Below are 18,201 nucleotides of genomic sequence, written 5' to 3' on the forward strand. Positions count from 1 at the left end.
CATTGAAAATCTGTGGAAGGACTTGAAGATTGCTGTTCACCGCTGCTCCCCATCTAGCTTAGCAGAGCTTGAGAAAATCTTCAAGGAAGAATGGGAGAAAATCCCCAAATCCAGATGTGCATAGGTGATATAGACATACCCAAGACGACTCAAAGCTGTTATCGCTGCAAAAGGTGCTTCTACAAAGTATTGACTCAGAGGTGTAAGGGGTAAAGGAGATATTTCTGTATTTAATTTTCAATACATTTGCAATGTCTTAACATGTTTGCACTTTGTCATTATGTGGTATTGTGTGTAGATGGGCGAGAAAAACATATTTAATCAACTTTTAATTCAGGCTGTAACACAACTAAATGTGGAATAAGGGTATATGAATACTTTCTGAAAGCACCATCTTTGACTGCAAAACTAAATAAAATAATCATCAACAGTTTTTTTTTATTTTCTAAACTTTGGGCAAAAAAAAACAAAAAACAATGTGGTTTTCAAGCCTTTTTTTCAAATGTAATGAAAGGGTAATGAAAGTGCGTTTGATTTTTTTTTCTACCCCGTATTTTAATCATGTGACCTCGAGACCAATATAGCGTCTTCTCACATCACGTGTGAATTAATTGCCGCTTGTGCATACCATGATCCTCTAACATAATTATCCAATTAGTTCAAAATAAATGTTCAACCATGTGGATTGACTTCAAATGAAATGCTTATCTTAAGGACATTATCAACAAACATTAACTTATTGTCTGTTATCAACATTATATGGGAATAATAACCATTTTGTCTAAGAAAATGTAGCCTCTTTCCGTACAAAGTTACAATTTTCATTCACTATCCATGGAAAAACGTAAATGAAGTGCATTCATTAATACACATGTGAAGAACGGAGGCGCAGTCTGGTCAAAACCCCCCAGAAAGCATCTCCATAATAACAGACGAATCCACTGACACAAAATACCAAAATGTTCTATATATTTTGTAGGAGAGCTGGGTGAAGACGTTAAAGTTGTTCTGGCTGATACAGTGTATTTACAGGCAGTGAACTGTTCAACAGTAGCAGAACATCATTCTGAGTACCTGCGCTTTTACGCACGCTTTGTGGAGGCAGAGAAGCACATCTCTCCAAATAATGTAGTCTAACAGAGTGGGAGAAATTGCTGGGTTGTTATTTCTATAGCGAATGAAAATAGGCTAGCAATTTATGTTTTGAGAATAGTCTACATTTCCCCCTCTACATTTTCTTATATAAAAAGGCTTATCATCATGCATGTTGTGTTGCTACCATGTTTTGTTATGTTGTGTTGCTACCCTGCTGTATTGTCATGTGTTGCTGCCATACTATGTTGTTGTCTTTAGGTCTCTAATGTGTGTTTTGTCCTATATTTTTAGGTTTATTTTTAATCCCAGCCTGTGTCCCCGCAGAAGGCCATTTGCAATTTGTTAGGCCGTCGTTTTGAAATAAAGGTTTAATAAATAAATCGTACCCATATGTTAATAAGAACAGAAAAAAAGAATGCGTTGTAAAATATTTTTGTTGATTGATATTGTCTTGGTATGTAAGGATGAGACTTTCGTCATATCCTCCACAACCTTCTAAGGCAGAAGCATTCTTCTGAGACAGCATTATGTTTGTTTTTTTCTTCCGATGACTGTCTATCAAGCCTTTCCGTTTATAATCTGATGCTAAATTGCAGGTCTTTCAGAATATATTGTTGTCTGCAAAGAGTGTCCCAGCGGGGTTTTGACGTGCTCTTTTGTTCAAGAGATTTTTTTCTCTGGTTGAATTCATAGTCTCTCCCCTTTAACTGTCACAATTGCCCAATTTTTATAGCCTCAGATGATCAGGGATTGAGTCTGTTGGAGAGGATCAGTTTGAGCAAAGTGAGGTGTAGAATCACTGATCTACAAATAGTAGAATTGCAGGAAATGAGATTTAAAACGGCTACATTTTCTGCTAGCTCATGGAATAACGTAGAATTGCAGAACATGAGATTTTAAACTGCACATTTTTCTCTGTGCCAACAAGAAGTGTGAACAGTTTGGTGTCGCGTGGGTTTGTTACTATGCCGATAAATGCCAACATCCATCCAGACATTTGCCACTTAGGACAGTTGTGTGACAGACCATCTCAAATAGTACTGGAGTACCCCTGCTATAGGCCTACACCACATAAATGGCTCCTAGCCTCCCATGCATAACCCTACTTTTATTCCCTAACACTAAGACTAAAACTAAATCATATAAAAACTCAATAGAAATGTTTTTATCAAACCGAAACTGAATAAAAACGAGTAAATCAAGTCTGAAAAATAAATTAAACTAAATTGAATTCCAAATCAAAATGTAAAAACGAATAGAAATAAAAACGAATAGAAAATCCAAAAATGGTATTAACTTTGCTCCAAAGACATACAGACCACCCAAAGTAAAGACAGAGTGATTAATCCTGAATCTGATCCACACTGGGTTTTTAGCTGTTACACAACTTTGTATTCTCAAAATACTGTATGCCATAGACATAGCTATGTGTCAGTTTACGTTCAATTATATGGACACAGAGCCCCTCCCTACACATGCAGAGAAATCATGTGGTTTGGATTAGACTGTAGTGATGTGTCACTGATGTAGACTAGACCCTGGTGCCACACCAATCTGAAGCTTAGCAGTCCTGTTTAACCACATGGTAAATTAGATGGCACAATAACAGTGTCTTAAACATCTTAGACTAGGTACAACAAGGTATAGAGGATTGTTTTGGTATGGGTTAATTGATAGACAGAATGGCCCGGAATACAGATAAACATACAGACCTTTTAAGGAGTTGAAGAGGGATGATACCATGGGTTTGATATAGTGATAAGTGGAGTTGTTCTGGATTGTGAATGACTCACATCCTCTCAGCCTTTGACCTCATGAGAAGGGAGGTAGAGTTTGCTTCACTTCCAGGAATTGAGTGGGATGCTTCCTCATATGTCATGCTGTAAGGAGGTGTAGTCTATACTGTATGTACCCACCTTTTTTTTTGCTTTCAGATTCACTCTGGGGAACACAGTGGTTTGGATGGGAAGGGCAGCTTGTACTGTACCTGCCAGGTGGAAGTAAATGCTGCTATGTTATTGGTTGGAAAGAGTCTCATGGTGTTGATTTGCCCACTCCCATTTTCCTAAGCACACATACTTCCATGAGCACAGCACACAGCAGTGCCAGACAGCAAAGTGTTACTGAGGAGAAGGAAAAGAGGGAGGTTGAAACAAGCATCAAGAAATAAGAGAGGAGTGATAAGAAAAACTTGAAGGTATGTAACATGCCTGAGCTTTCTATGGGGGTAGAGGTGATGATTAAAAAAAATGTTTTGTGTAGAAAGGCTTATCCTAGTACTTAGACATCTTTCTGGAAATACTGATTTGAAAGTTAAGTTGGATGCCTAATTTGGCATCCAACTTGGTATTTTGCTCTCTGTGTTCAAGTCATTTCCTATTAGTTAAATATTTGATTGTAGTCAGTCATATACTGCTGGCAATTTCCAAAATGTGTTGTCTGAGGTGATATTTTGATTTGATGTGTGTGGTGTTTGATCAGTGGACAAAGAAATAGAGAAGTGTTAAAGGTCCAATGCAGCCATTTTTATCTAAATATCAAATAATTTATGGGTAATAATTAAGTACCTTACTGTGATTATTTTCAATTGAAATGGTCTAAAAGAAACAAATAACGTATTAGCAAATAATTTGTCTAGGACTGTCTGGAAGTGGTTTGAGTGGGAGGGGAAAACTGAAAACTAGCTGTTATTGGCAGAGAGGTTTGAAACGTTCTTTCTTATTGGTCTATTAACTAATTTACTGCCTGGTGATGTCACCAGGTAGGCCAAAACTCCATCCCACCAAAACAGGCTGAAATTTCAGGGTCTCTTTTCAAACAGCTCGTACACTAAAAGGGCATTAATGATAATTTTCACCATATTATTCCAACTTCAGAGTTTGGAAATATACTGTATCTAAAACACAGGAAACCATGTTTTTTTGACTGCACTGGGCCTTTAAGGCTTGCCTATATTCCAGAGCAGTATATTTGGATTAATGCCAACCTGCTAAATGGGGACTTCACTATTATTGTTATTCATAATAACAGTGGTGTATCTGCTGTTGGTGGATGTGTGCAAGGTGTCTCATTACCAAGGAAAAGTATAGTCTAGGTCTACCTGTCCTGTCTTACCATATCTGTTAAAAAAGGACATCTAAACCAATAGGCTAGTTTGACAGTACAGTACGTTAGCTCAGAACCCCAGAGGCTATTTCCTAACTAGAATCCTCAACATCCTCCACATTGGCTAATTGTTTTTTGTACAGTGAACCATGTGTAATTCTGAAATGACAGTTGAAATACTGTAGAACAGTAAGGCTGAGAGTGAATGCATGTAATCTGCTTGCCCTGGTTTCCTGACAGAAAGTCTGTGTGACGTCCCAGGAAACAAGTGGACACTTCACTGTCTCTGTATGACACTGAGAAAGATGACCAGGCAAGGCCTGTGTATGCAGTGAGTAGTAGCTTGGGGTCTTCAAGTTCATGAGTTCAGTGACTCAATGAGAGGCCTGAGTTGGATGAGTAGCTGCTGTGTGCTGGCTAGTGCCTTACTCCTTGCTTATTTATTCATCCACAGGAACCATGTGTCATTTTACACAATAGTGGCATACTGTCGCTCACTGCAGACTACTCATACCATAGACCTATGGCTTAGACACACCATACGCTGAGATACGAGGAGTATGATTGTCTAGGGTAGATTCTTATTTTTGTTCCGTTATTTGTGAGGTAAATGTAATATATTATATATTTTTCTTCCTATTCAGCCAGCTAGATCAGTCTTTTCCTGAGAACAACCGAGATGACCGTTGCTCCGTTCAGTCGCAGACAGTGGGCCTCCCAGTCCCTCAGAGTCACAGCTGCGGAATTGTCCATAGTCGGCACCAGAGGAAAGAACAATGCCATCGCTGAGCGCTTCTCGAAGTAAGTGGGGTACAATAGTATTACATCTATTTATAAATAACTCAAGATAGTTCATATGTGTCGTTTACAGTGGGAGCAAATTACGGATAGTGGGCAGAATAAACAAGAAGTCGGACCAAGCCATGCGCGAGCTAGATCCTATCTGCGCGTTGTAGAATGTATTTGCATATTTCTGTTAGGGTACGCCTCCTTTCTGAAATGTACAAACTCAATTGAACCTTGCACTCCTTCTAAAAAACGCAATTTAACCCCCAAAAACGTTGGCAAAGCGTCAAGTCTATAAAACGTAGGGCACCGTGTTCGTAACAGATTCTAGTTTTGGGAAAAGAAAGCTAAAAAAAAAAGAGCATAATGTCGGCCCAGTTTCACCTAGTTCCATTCTCTCCCACTACCGGACTTCCTCTCACTACCATTATGCTTCAGCTTTGTAGCCCCAGTCCGGTGTCTGGGTTACCCGTTCGGTCTGTGGTCATATCGCTCTCTTTCACCTTAACTGTTACTCACTTTCTCTTCTTACTTCTTATGTACAGACACCCAGTTGTATCTATTGCTCTCACTCTCTTCCTATACCCTCATACTTGTTCCAAGGTAGAAACGCAAATACTCACTTCAGTGTTAAGTATATCTTTCCCTCTCCTACTGACCACTGATAGCTTTTCCCATCCCAGTCCGTTCTGCTGCTTGGAACCATAGCATTAGATCACACACTCCCTCCCACTCTCTGTCCTCTCCGTGTCTGCTGAGCAATATTTTGAAACTGGATTTAATAGTGCCAGTCTGCTTGTGCTATCATGCCAACTCATTGTCATGGAGTAGGCAAGAGCACAAACAGATCTGGGACCAGGCTAGAGTTTTACTAGTTTGTCTAGCCAAATGTGGAAACAGCACTGGCTAAGCCATGATACAGCCAGAAATTTCTGAGATCCAATTGATCTGTTATGTAACCCTATCCTCACAACCCCCTCCATCTTCTTCCAAGGTACCAACTGGCTGCAGAGGAAGCCAACTTGGAGAGGAAGAAAGCTGTAAGTACCCAGTCAAGGTTAAAGAGACTAATATCTAACAAAGCTAGAGACATTGGGATGAACCTCAAATCAAATCAAATTTTGATTTGATTTGATGATTTGGGGTGAACCTATTTCTCTCTCAGGCCTAAACACGCACAGTCATGCCTGTCCACATATTGCACTTTACACTAGTAAAGCTTTAATCCGTCTTCAGAGACTTTTAATCTGAAGGTAGATAACCTCTGTTGCTCCCAGTACCTCGCATCACTTCCTCGCTTCTGTTACAGACCTGATCAATTAACACTGGGTGGTCACGCACTTGACAGGCATGAAGGACTACAATGTAATGCCAGATCCCACCTGGGCAATACAGACACACTTCCTGGAGGTCTGTTGGCTGGGCCCGGGAATGTCACCTGAGGGGATATAAACAGACAGCAGGGAATTTAGTTCTTTTCATTAAGCTTTTTCAATCCCAGGTATGTGTCTGAGTCTGGAATAAGTCGACTGTCAGCTGTTGTATTGTGAGCAAGGCTTTCAAAGGCATTTAGTGGGATTTTTTGTTGTTGTTGCTACAATTATGTACATCGTCACTGTTAGCAGGAGAACTTAACATAAGAAAATCTGTTAGTCTTCACAGTTTGTGTGTGTGTGTGTGGGTGGCATGCTGCTGGTCTCTATCCTCAAATGGTTCATTTCTCCAAAAATGACAATTTCCTGCTCTCTCGTTTTTGGGATTTTCCCCTTCTTTCAATTGACCTTTTCTGTTTTTTTTCTCTCTCTTACTCATCCCCTTTCTTTTCTTTCTCTTTATCTCTTTCTATGTTCCCCCCTCTCACTTCCACTGTTACTCTATTTCTCTCCCTCCTTCCCTCTCTGTGTTTCTCTCACACTCTCTCCTGGCATAGAGGGGTGGGCAAGCTAGCTCCTTCATGCAGATCTTTTCTCAAAGCTCACATCTGGGAGAGCTTTTATCATTTCCACCCAACAGACACAGAGCCAACTGGATCTCCAGGTTACCGGGCTTTCCAAGGTTTTTACTATTTTTCTTTGACAAAAGGAGACAGACGGTAGTGAAGGGAAAACTATTAATTGTTAAGGTCCTTATTTCTCATTCATTTAAATGGCTGTGAAACTTTTAGCTCCACTTATCTTACTGTTATGGTTGTCTAAACAGAGGACAATGCGTCCGTTGTTTACTTGAAAGTAAGCATTGAAGCTTGTCTTAAAAACCCCTTAGAGTGTTCTCGTCATATGGTCCTAGTCATTTGATGAGCATGAGAAACTGTGTCGTCATAACCAGGTTGGGTTAACCAGGGAGAGGTCTGGTAGGAAGATGCTACTCAGGTTGAAAGCTAACGGTAGCTGTATTAGTAGCTATGGAAGAAATCGGAGACCAACTCGTCTCCTGAAACAATTGATGTGGGTGTAACACTGGTATCTGATCTGTATCCCCCCCTCTCATCCTGTAATTACTACCGCATATCATTCCTCAGCATTTCTCTTTTACACAACACATAACAAAAAAACTAATCCTGGTCTCTTAAGTATCTAAGTTATGGATTCAGCGAGTTGGGATGCTTCTGGAATGTGTCAGTGATTATGATCCGTTAGTCAGACAGACTGTCGGTCTTTACCCCCTCCTCCAGGCTGCGGAGCCGTCGCCACAGACTTTCCGCAGTTGCAGCCTGAGTGTGTTGAAGAAGCTTTGGGAGCAGCCTGTCCAGTCAGCCACACCTTGTGCCACGCTACCCCACACTCGCCGCTTACTCCCCTCAGATCCTAACGCCAAGCACCAGACCCAGGCCCAGCCACCTCTCTCACCAGACCCCAACACCAGTCCCACAGCCGCAGAGGACCAGGCAGGACCAGGTATGGAGAGGAGACGGCAGCAGAGAGACCGAGAGAGGCAGGAGGGAGGAGCAGCAGAAGTGCCTTGCATCCCCAGTGAGAAACCCGACATACCCCTCAACAACCTCAAGATGATGTTCGAGAAAGGAGAGAACCTTCAGAACAAAGTAAGTCCAAACTTACTGATTTACAAGCTACACGCCCCTAAATATTTTAATAGGATATATGTAATTTTTCTGTCATTTTCCACCACATAAATTATAAGAAATGAGAATGGCTAAACAGGAACAAAGCTGATGAACTACTGCAAAATGCATTGCTTGACAATTAACAATGGGTGTTAATTATTTTTATCAAAGTCGTTTGTTTCTTCAAATCTGTGGTTTCCACATGTATTTTGGAGAAACACTTGTATATTGGTCAAGTATTAGAAGTCCAGTGTGGTCATGTTGATTATGTGTTGTGAGGCCTTCTACTCTGTGACAGTGACAATCTACACACAATACCCCATAATAACAAAGTGAAAACAGGTTTTTAGAAATGCATGCACGTTTTTATATAAAACTGAAAACCCTTATTTACATAAGTATTCAGACCCTTTGCAACAAGACTCGATATTGAGCTCAGGTGCATCCTGTTTCCAATGATCCTCCTGATGTTTCTACAAGATATGGGGAAGGGTACCAACACATTTCTGCAGCATCAAACTCTTTGGCCTGAGTGCCAAGCGTTACATCTTGAGTAAACCTGGCACCATCCCTACGTTGAAGCATGGTGGTGGCAGCATCATGCTGTGGAATTTTTTTTTTCAGCAGCAGAGACTGGGAGACTAGTCAGGATTGAGGGAAAGATGAATGGAGCAAAGTACAGAGAGATCCTTGATAAAAAAAAACCTGCTCCAGAGCGCTCAGGACCTCAGACTGGGGGTGAAGGTTCACTTTCCAACAGGATAACGACCCTAAGAACACAGCCAAGACAACGCAGGTGTGGCTTCGGGACAAGTCTCTGAATGTCCTTGAGCCAGAGCCCGGACTTGAACCCGATAAACATTTCTGGAGAGACCTGAAAATAGCCTTGCGTCAACGCTCCCCATCCAATCTGACAGAGCTTGAGAGGATCTGCAGAGAGGAATGGAAGAAACTCCCCAAATACAGGTGTGCCAAGCATGTAGCGTCATACCCAAGAAGAATTGAGGCGGTAATCGCTGCCAAAGGTGCTTCAACAAAGTACTGAGTAAAGGGTCTGAATACTTATGTAAATTATATTTACACCCCTCCACTAATTGGAGTAAACTAAGGGAAAACAACACTTAGACTTCTGCTTCCAGCTTATACGTACTATATAGATTTTACGAACATACCTAGTTGAATAAACAATGTATTTTACAAAAGTTATCTTTTGTTTGTTTTTAATCCCATCCTTCAGCTCCCCTCAACCCCTCCCATCTGTCTCTGAACACGATCCAGTTTTGGATTTCTAACTACCATTTCAAAAGTTCTGAACCTATATACATTTTATGGACACAGTATATTTTACCTTAGTTATCTTGTTTGTTTTTTTTTTGTCTCACCCTTCAGCTCCACTAAAACCCTCCCATCTCTCTTTGAACATCATCCAGTTTGGATTTCTGTTTGCCATATATTTTTCAACTGTGCTGTGATTCACAAAAGCTCCGAACATTTCTATTCTCATCGTCTCTACAGATTGCAAACCAACGATAAACACCTTTGCTAAAAGTATTATATTATTGATCGATTGACTAGGACTTGTCAAATCACCCGGCAGTGACCGTGATGTGTTTGCTAAGGAAAGGCCCTGTGAATTGTAGAGTTTTTAAATATTTTTTTTTCTGAAGATGTAGCAGACAACAGGTCTGTGTGTCGTCAATGTTCCTGTTCCAGAAGTAAAGAATGTTGTGCTGTGTGTTCTCCAGGGGTCAGAGCCCTCCTGGGGTTAGTCATGCTGCCAGTCACATGCATCGCTCTGAGTGTTCTCATCTCACAGTACATTCCTACAGATGGGCTAGATATAAACATGCCCTTAGGCAGATAGGATGGTAGGATGGGGGTTTCAAAACAAACTGTCCTCCTCCTCACACTCACTTTGGAGGTTAACAGCCATTTTGATAATAGAAAAGTGGGTAAACTCGTTTTAGAAGCAAAGGATCCTTTTTATTCTAGGCTAATAGTCTATATCTTGTTTATTTTCCCTGGCTTGTATGAAATATTAGGCGTTGGAAATGAAAGGCCAGACTTTCAATGGAACTTCCTTACGAGGTAGAGTCTTTGGTTGATTGTTGATCAAGATTCAGACCTTCATATTTTTTTTACTAAAGCTAGTTTACTAGTCGGTTTTTGAACATGGCCTGGACACCAGATCAGAGGATTGTTTTGTAGCGGCTTAATGAGTTGCCTCGCCACACCCCAGCTGGTTGAACCTTCCTTCCTTCCTTAAGCACATTAGCAGCTTTCTCTCTCCCAGCTGAAAGCCAGGAAGTGACCTGGGCTCTCCCCACACACCCCCACACCCTGGCCTCGACCCACACCTCCACGTCCAGCCTGGCTCCCTGCTCCTTGGCCTGTAGGCCTAGCCCCGCTCCCCGCTTCTCTTCCAGGGGCGGTGATGTCATGGGGCAGGCACGTGACTGCAGTAGAAATGAGCAAACTGAGCCTCCTTAGATAGCTCTTCCTCCCCGGGTCTTCTCTGATTTATCAAAGAAAAGGCCTTCTCTCCCCCTCCTCTCCCTGGAGGAGACGGGTCAATTAAGTGCCTCTCCCTCATGACCAACTTCACCCCCCCCTCCCTCTTTAGCCCCCCCCACTCCCCTCCATATGCCCCCATGAAGGCCTCCCCTCCCCTCTGCTCCTCTCTCTCTGTGTGACTGTGACGAGACAGAAAGGAAGGAGGCACCAGTCCAGTCGTGGTCCCTGCTCTGCTCTGTCAGGCAGCCCAGTCCAGTGGAGCCACAGTCTAATGAACACAATTGAGTTAGCTGCTGTTGATGTTCCAAACTCCTCCAGGACAGGTATGAGTGCTCCAGCGTAACAGTCTCCTCCTCTCCTCAACTCGTGCTTTGGTCTGCTTCTCCCTGTAGCTCCTTGCGTTGCTTTGCGAGAGGTAAATATGTCTTTTTTTAATTTTCTTTGTTTGGTCTCAAACCCCTCGACCTCGGACCTCCTTGAGCTCACTTTTTATCATTGCGGCTCTGAAACATAAAGCGGAGACTATCTGGGGTTTGCTTTCATTGCTTGTTGTTGGATTAGTATGTTTGTATTAGGTTATGGCGCATTGTGCTGTGAATTGAATCTTTTGATGGGAGGGCTAGCATATACACCGACTACACTATGGTTGATGAAAGTACTGATCTGTCAGTGAATAGGGCTTTTTAAGGACTTTGTTTTTGTCAATGGTGGTTTTGTGCTATATGTAGCCTAGCCTACAACTCACTGATTTGAATTGGCCTTTTTTCTTGTTATTGTTCTGGGGCCCAGGCAGCCAGCCGGCAGGCGGTAGGCTGTAGGGAGGAGCCTCAGTCTGTCTCCGGGGGTTTTAATTGTCAGTGGGATTAGTGTCAGAGCTCTTTGTCTGGGCCGCTGATCAGTTCCTCCCTATCGAAGCTCAGCTGCCTTCTGGCTGTTTGTTTGTTTACATCCTCCGCCTGCTCCCCCATATTGTTGAGGCACCACCCGTGACCACCGTCTGGAGAGGGGTTGAGAGGAGAGGGATCAGGCTGAAGAGTGGTCACGCTTGGGAAGGGGCCTCCGGCTGCGTTAGAGAGAGGTCTCTCGGCCTGGGGTCCGTCTGGGCCAGCTGGGGTCTGGCTTCCTCTGCCTGGCTCTGTCTGGAGTCTAGAGCCTAGATTAATCCACTCTGGAGGATGGAACAGCACACATCACCCCCTTCTGCGAATGCAAATCTAAAATCCAGACTGCCACGAATGCACAACTCTATAGACTTTCCCCCCGGAACAGCACTGCTCTGTCTCGTCCGTATTTTAGGATTTGATCCACCCTTTGCCTCCCCATCTCTCTCGGTCTGTCTGTGTATTATAAGGTTGTGCCCGGCGCAGTCCCAGCCGACCAGGGCTTTGTGGCACCCTGCTGCTCCTCTAATCTCTGATACCGATCACACCCGTGGCTTACAGACACACGCGGTACAGACGGATAGGAGGCAGGAGACCGGGCGCGTTCCAAATGGCACCCTATTCCCTACACAGAGCACTACTTTTGACCAGAGCCCTCTTTGCCCTGGTCAAAAGTAGTGCCCTATATTATAGGCAATACGTCAACATTTGGGGCTCAACCATAGGCTGTTCTGGCATTGAGCGGGTAGAGGCCAGGTGAAGCCAGGCTTAACTTGAGTCTCTGCTATTACAGGTGTGCCAAGAACAGCATGTCTTCTCCTCTCGGATTTTACCACTGACCTTTTGGCTCTACGAAATCCCTCTCTCACCGATGGCCTGATCACTGAAACGAGAGTTGAAAAGTAAGCAGCCACTCGGTCTCGTCTTCAGCTGTGTTCAGAATGCGCCGTGCTGTGTGTCAGGCAGGAGGGTGACTGGTGAGTCTCCTGGCGGGTGCTGGTGTTGACTGGGGATGTGGGACTGTGGACAGGAAGACAGACTGGGGTGTCCGTCTCGCCTTTTCTCCCTAAGGTTCTAGCTCACAAGGGGATTAGAGTAGAGGGCTGGGCTGAGCACGAGAGGCAGACAGCTGGGACGGAGGCTGGACAACAAGCCAGGCTGATACTGCAGCTGACTCCCTGACAGGCTGCCACACCACCTCCTCGCCTCTCTCACCTATTTCCTTCTCATCTCTCCGCACCACTCTTCTCACTGTCAGAGCACTGGGCTCAGAGCTGTCTGATGGATGGCCCTGGTTCTCCCCTGCCTTAAATTTTGTTTCAGCGACGTGAGCATCATATGGTTCTGTATGCAAAGCACGAGGCAAGTGCTGCTGGCCTTATTCCGTATGTTCAGAGCCTGCTCAATCTACAATGTAAAGGCTACCCTAATGGAATATACCGTCCTGATAGCGTGGCTTGGTTCTGTGTTTCCAGGTGTCCAGAGAGCCTGTGAGGATTGGAGGGACCGGAGGCATCACTGACAACATGGATCAGCTACTTGGAGGTACTATAACGCTGACAGAGCACTCTCTCGCTCACTCACTCAGACACCAGAGTTAAAAGCAAATGTACTGTTCTCCACGAGGATGCACATATTGTTTCACTAGGCTAGAGAGGCGTACAGACAGACTAAGCATACATAAGTTGTCCAGACTACCTCTTTCCTGTAAATGTACTGGGTCAGTGACTGTAGATGGCGCCATCCTAAAGTGCCGTGATCAGCAGAATGTCTGATTACAGGAAGAATGATAGTTACGGGAAGAGGGCTTTCCCCTTCTATTCCCCCTGTGACCCAGTGTTCCCGTCGCAGCCTGACAAACACCATGGGTATGTCCCAAATAGCATCCTATTCACTATATAGTGCACTGCTGTTGACCAAAGCCCATAGGTTCTGGTAAAAAAATAAAAAAAATAAAAGAGTACATTATATAGGGAATAGGGTGCCACTTGGGACGCATCCCATGACCCAGACAGTCTGCATTGTGCTGAATGGATTGCCTGTACTGTCTTCTCCATAGCTTATGAGAGGTGTGTGTGTAACCTGTGCTCTCTGTCGGGTCTCCTAGATTCAGGGAGCATAGAGTCCATGCCCCTGAGGGACAGGATGGCCATGTACCAGGCTGCTGTGTCTAAAACAGAGGTGTTATCCTCCTCAGTCAGCGTGAGTACCTGTCCTTTACTCTGCTTCACTGCCTGCCTGCCATGGAAGATCATGTAAGAAGTCCATGGTTCTTAAACCTGACGGAACTTGACTAGCCCCGTAAGGTATAACGATCCTGAAGTCGTGCGAGCTTACATTCTGTTCCGAGAAACGAGAGTGCAGCGGTGGTCTTGGATCAGGCTGGAACTTGACCCCAAAGTGAGAACTTCAGGCCCATCCCGGCCAGAAGCTGTCAGTTACGGGTTACTTTTATTTTATTTATTAATTTAACCAGGCAAATCAGTTAACAAATTCTTATTTACAATGACGGCCTACCCCGGCCTAACTCTAAAGACGCTGGGCCAATTGTGCGCCGCCCTATGGGACTCCCAATCACGTGATTGATACAACCTGGAATCAAACCAGGGTGTGTAGTGACGCCTCTAGCACTGAGATGCAGTGCCTTAGACCGCAGCGCCACTTATCCCAACTCTAAAACATGTCCCTGTTTTTCTCTCTCTGACAGAGTGATCAGCTGGACTCTGACCTCTGCAGCAAACAGAAGGAAAATGTACCCCCAGGCAGTGTGGACACGGTGAGGGATTGTGTTCTCGTGTGTGTGTGTGTGTGTGTGTGTGAGAGTGAGTGAGAAACACCTCTAAATCACCACCTCTCCCTCTCCTCTCAGGGTCCGGACTCAGAGCCCAACAGTAGGAAAGCATCTTCCACAGAGAGCAATGGTAACTGATTTGGTGCTCCACTGCATTTCACCAGATCTACAGTATATTCTTGTCTGTCATTATTTATGTCTCCTCTATAGGTTTCAGCTCGTGAACCTTAGGTTAGTATTTTCACAACAGCTCCCCCTGGTGTCCAATGTGTGCCATTACTGATTTTAGTCTCATCACAGCAGGCTCCAGTACCGGCACCTTCTCTGCATCCCCGACTCAGAAGGACCAAGCTCAGCCCAAGACCTCCAGGGTGAATTCAACAGTCCCTTTTCTGTATTTGTCTCAGAGCAATTGCCAAACCAACCATTCACTGTCCCAACGTGCCTTGAATGCCTCTATTTTGTGCATGTACAGAGCTTCTGCTTGCCTGCACGGGAGAGTTGTGTGTCATGTCAGAAGACGGTCTACCCTTTAGAGCGTCTGGTAGCTAACCAAAAGGTCTACCACAACACCTGTTTCAGATGCTCCCACTGCAACACCAAACTCAGGTGACGGGATAGGATGGGACAGACACCATGGAGCAAGGAATTGTTTATTTGTTAAAACATCTGTTAATCTCACTATTAGTGGAATTGATATTGTCTTTAGGTCCACAGTGTCGTTTCTCTTGAGTTAAGGATCAGGGTTTATGCGGCAAGATTAGGAAAAAATATTTCAATATGTTGTCTTTGTCTCCCTCTGCTGGCCAGCCTGGGGACCTACGCCTCTCTGCACAGCCACGTCTACTGCAAGCCTCACTTCTGCCAGCTGTTCAAGGCCAAGGGCAACTACGACGAGGGCTTCGGCCTGCGCCCTCACAAGGAGCTGTGGGAGACCAAAGGAGAGAGTGGGGCTGGGGAGGAACCCAGGACAGAGCTGACTACCAAGGCCACCTCCTTTTCCAAAGACAAGCTGAAGAAGTGCGCCTCTACTGGCACGCTGTTGATCAGCCCAGCAGTAGAGGAGTCTCCACTGGCCAAGGTCAACGTGGTGACGGCCTCCCTGGAGACCCGCGCCCAGAGCTCAGCAGAGAAGGACAAGCCAGTGGAAACACGTCGGCTGAAGATCTCCTGGCCCCCCCGCACTGAAGGAGACGGAGAGGGGAGTAACATTGGGGACAGTCCCACCTCAGACGGGAGCTCCGCTGGGAAACAATCCCGTGCTAAGTGGCCCCCAGAGGATGACTCAGCCTCCACCGACCAGAGCCCAGAGCCCACCGTACGCTCAACCCTCTGCAGGAGCGCCTCCCTCAAGGAGCGTAGCCGACCCTTCTCATTGGCCATGGCCTCCCATGCTCCCGCTGCCAGTCAGACAGCCAATCCTGAGCCACTGGAGAGGAGAAGCTCATTCGAGGACAGGGAGCCTGAACTGGCCTGTAGCCCTGAGGAACAAGGCATGGAGGACAAGGAACAACCAAACAGCTTGTCACCCGACTACCACACGCCTTCTGACGACAGCTACGTGGACATCCACACCAGCTCTGAGGACGAGGGGATGGAAGGGAGAGTCGCACGTCTGAAAGACCACCACGAATTACTAGAAGCAAACCATGAACAGGGAGCAAAGAATGACGGGGAGGAAGAGGAAAAGCTGGAGGGAGAAGAAGAGGGAGCAGGAAAAGAGGGGGAAGGGTTACCTTCTCAAAACTGCCAGACTGCCTCGTCAGAGATTGCCGCGCCCCCCTCGTCTCTGGAGACTGAGCCGAGGTCCAAGACCAACCGCACGTCTCAGGATGTGGGCTTCTGGAACGGCGAGGAGGCCGTATCTGTAGAGGAGATGATTAAGAGGAACCGCTACTATGAGGAAGATGAGGACGAGGAGGACTGAAAGAGACTGGACTGGATCAGCCATTATCACCACACTGACTGTTAACTTCCTCCCCTCTCATCATTTCCCTGTTACTAAGGAACAGTGTCTGGCTGCGTTTGGTGCCATGTCAGGTGTTTTACTCTCTCTGAGCTCTATTTGTGCCTCTGAACGATCACCTCAATTGGAGTGATCAAGTCCTCAGAATATCTACATTGTTAGTTTTCCATAATATAGATTTATTGAAGCACAGATCAGTCTTATGTTTGTGTATCATTCAACGCTAATTTTAAGATATTCCATGATCTGAAACTACCTATTGTGGTCATTTATTTCTGTCCATTCTACCTTAAGTCTGGATTGATGGCACAGTAAAAAACAAACGAATGCTGATGATACCAACTGAACACAGTGAATGAGACATACGAGTCTGTATTTAGGAGAGTCCGATGAATGTTTTTAAGGTGGATTGTTTGATCAGAACCGCAGGAGAGCTCAGCTGAAAGGACAGGATCGGTTTTCACCATATTCATTCTGCTTGTTGTCATTGTTTGTATGAATTAAAAAAAGGATGCACACAAAATATTCTGTGACCTCTAGTCTCATTCTAGTTTGGACACCGACTCATTCAAGGGTTTTTCTTTATTTTGACTTCACTACATTGTAGATTAGGAGACAAACTATGAAATCACACGTATGGAATTATGTAATAACCCCAAAAAATTTCAACAAATCAAAATATATTTTATATTTCAGAGTCTTCAAAGTAGCCACCCATTAACTTTAGGACAGCTTTGCACACTCTTGGCCTTCTCTCAAACAGCTTCACTTGGAATGCTTTTCCAACAGTCTTGAAGGAGTTCCCACATGCTGAGCACTTGCAGGCTGCTTTTCCTTTACTCTGCGGTCCAACTCATCCCAAACCATCTCAATTGGGTTGAGGTCGAGTGATAGCGGAGGCCAGGTCATGATGCATCCCTCTCCTTTTTGGTCAAATAGCCCTTACACAGCCTGGAGGTGTGTTGGGTCATTGTTCTGTGGAAAAACAAATGAGAGTCCCACTAAGCACAGACCAGATGGGATGGTGTATTGCTGCAGAATGCTGTGGTAGCCATGCTGCTTAAGTGTGCATTGAATTCTAAATAAATCAGTGTCACCAGCAAAGCACCTCCTCCATGCTTCACGTGGGAACCACACGTGCGGAGATCATCCGTTGACCTACTCTGCGTCTCAAGGACAGATTTCTACCAGTCTAATGTCCATTGCTCGTGTTTCTTGGCCCAAGCAAGTCTCTTCTTCTGATTGGTGTCCTTTAATAGTGGTTTCTTTGCAGAAATTCGACCTTGAAGGCCTGATTCACGCAGTCTCCTCTGAACAGTTGATGTTGAGATGCGTCTGTTACTTGAACTCATTTACTTGGGCTGCAATTTGAGGATGGTAACTGATGAACTTATCCTCTGCAGCAGAGGTAACTCTGGGTCTTCCATTCCTGTGGCGGTCCTCATGAGAGCCAGTTTCATCATAGCGCTTGATGGTTTTTGCAACTGCACTTGAACTGTCATTTCTCTTTGCTTATTTGTTCTGTTCTTGCCATAATATGGACTTGTTTTTTTTTTACCAAATAGGGCTATCTTCTTCCACAAATTAACTTTTATCAAGGCACACCTGTTAATTGAAATGCATTCCAGATGACTGCCTCATGAAGCTGGTTGAGAGAATGCCAATAGTGTTCAAAGCTGCCATCAAGGCAAAGAGTGGCTACTTTGAAGAACCTCAAATATAAAATATATTTTGATTTGTTTAACATTTTTTTGGTTATTACATGATTTTTGCATATATGTGTTATTTCATAGTTTAAGTCTTTATTCTTCAATGTAGAAAATAGTGGAAATAAAGAAAAACCCTGGAATGAGTAGGTGTCAACTTTTGACTGGTACTGTATATCAAACAATGAAAGTCAAACAATTGTAGTATGGAAATAACTACCTTTTAATGCATATATTAATTAGTAAGACAGCCTTCCTGGAAGTAGGCAAGGTGCTAACATTTACATTGAGATCAT

General features: G+C 44.4%; 1 protein-coding gene across 2 annotated transcripts; it reads left to right on the top strand.

The window, feature by feature from the left end:
* Positions 1–3,035: 3,035 nt before the first annotated feature.
* On the top strand, positions 3,036–16,722 carry lima1a (LIM domain and actin binding 1a). 2 transcript variants are annotated; one of them, XM_021565951.2, is made up of 11 exons: positions 3,036–3,292; positions 4,845–5,001; positions 5,981–6,026; positions 7,658–8,026; positions 12,918–12,987; positions 13,550–13,644; positions 14,150–14,218; positions 14,312–14,363; positions 14,534–14,604; positions 14,709–14,842; positions 15,044–16,722. In XM_021565951.2, exons 2-11 carry the CDS (start codon positions 4,880–4,882, stop codon positions 16,158–16,160), a joined length of 2,145 nt encoding a protein of 714 aa, XP_021421626.1. In that variant the 5' UTR covers positions 3,036–3,292; positions 4,845–4,879; the 3' UTR covers positions 16,161–16,722. The 2 variants fall into 2 exon arrangements, with proteins under 2 accessions (XP_021421626.1, XP_021421628.1); XM_021565953.2 differs by having other exon boundaries at positions 14,537–14,604.
* Positions 16,723–18,201: the final 1,479 nt, after the last annotated feature.

Source organism: Oncorhynchus mykiss, chromosome 16, assembly GCF_013265735.2.
Source record: "Oncorhynchus mykiss isolate Arlee chromosome 16, USDA_OmykA_1.1, whole genome shotgun sequence".
Classification (NCBI taxonomy): Eukaryota; Metazoa; Chordata; class Actinopteri; order Salmoniformes; family Salmonidae; genus Oncorhynchus; species Oncorhynchus mykiss.

Bases quoted from the DNA above. Each gene is read 5' to 3' on its own strand.
- lima1a (XM_021565951.2), top strand. From the start codon at position 4,880: ATGACCGTTGCTCCGTTCAGTCGCAGACAGTGGGCCTCCCAGTCCCTC. The intron at 6,027-7,657 runs GTAAGTACCCAG...CCCCTCCTCCAG, and splicing joins ACTTGGAGAGGAAGAAAGCT to GCTGCGGAGCCGTCGCCACA. The intron at 14,364-14,533 runs GTAACTGATTTG...GTCTCATCACAG, and splicing joins ATCTTCCACAGAGAGCAATG to CAGGCTCCAGTACCGGCACC.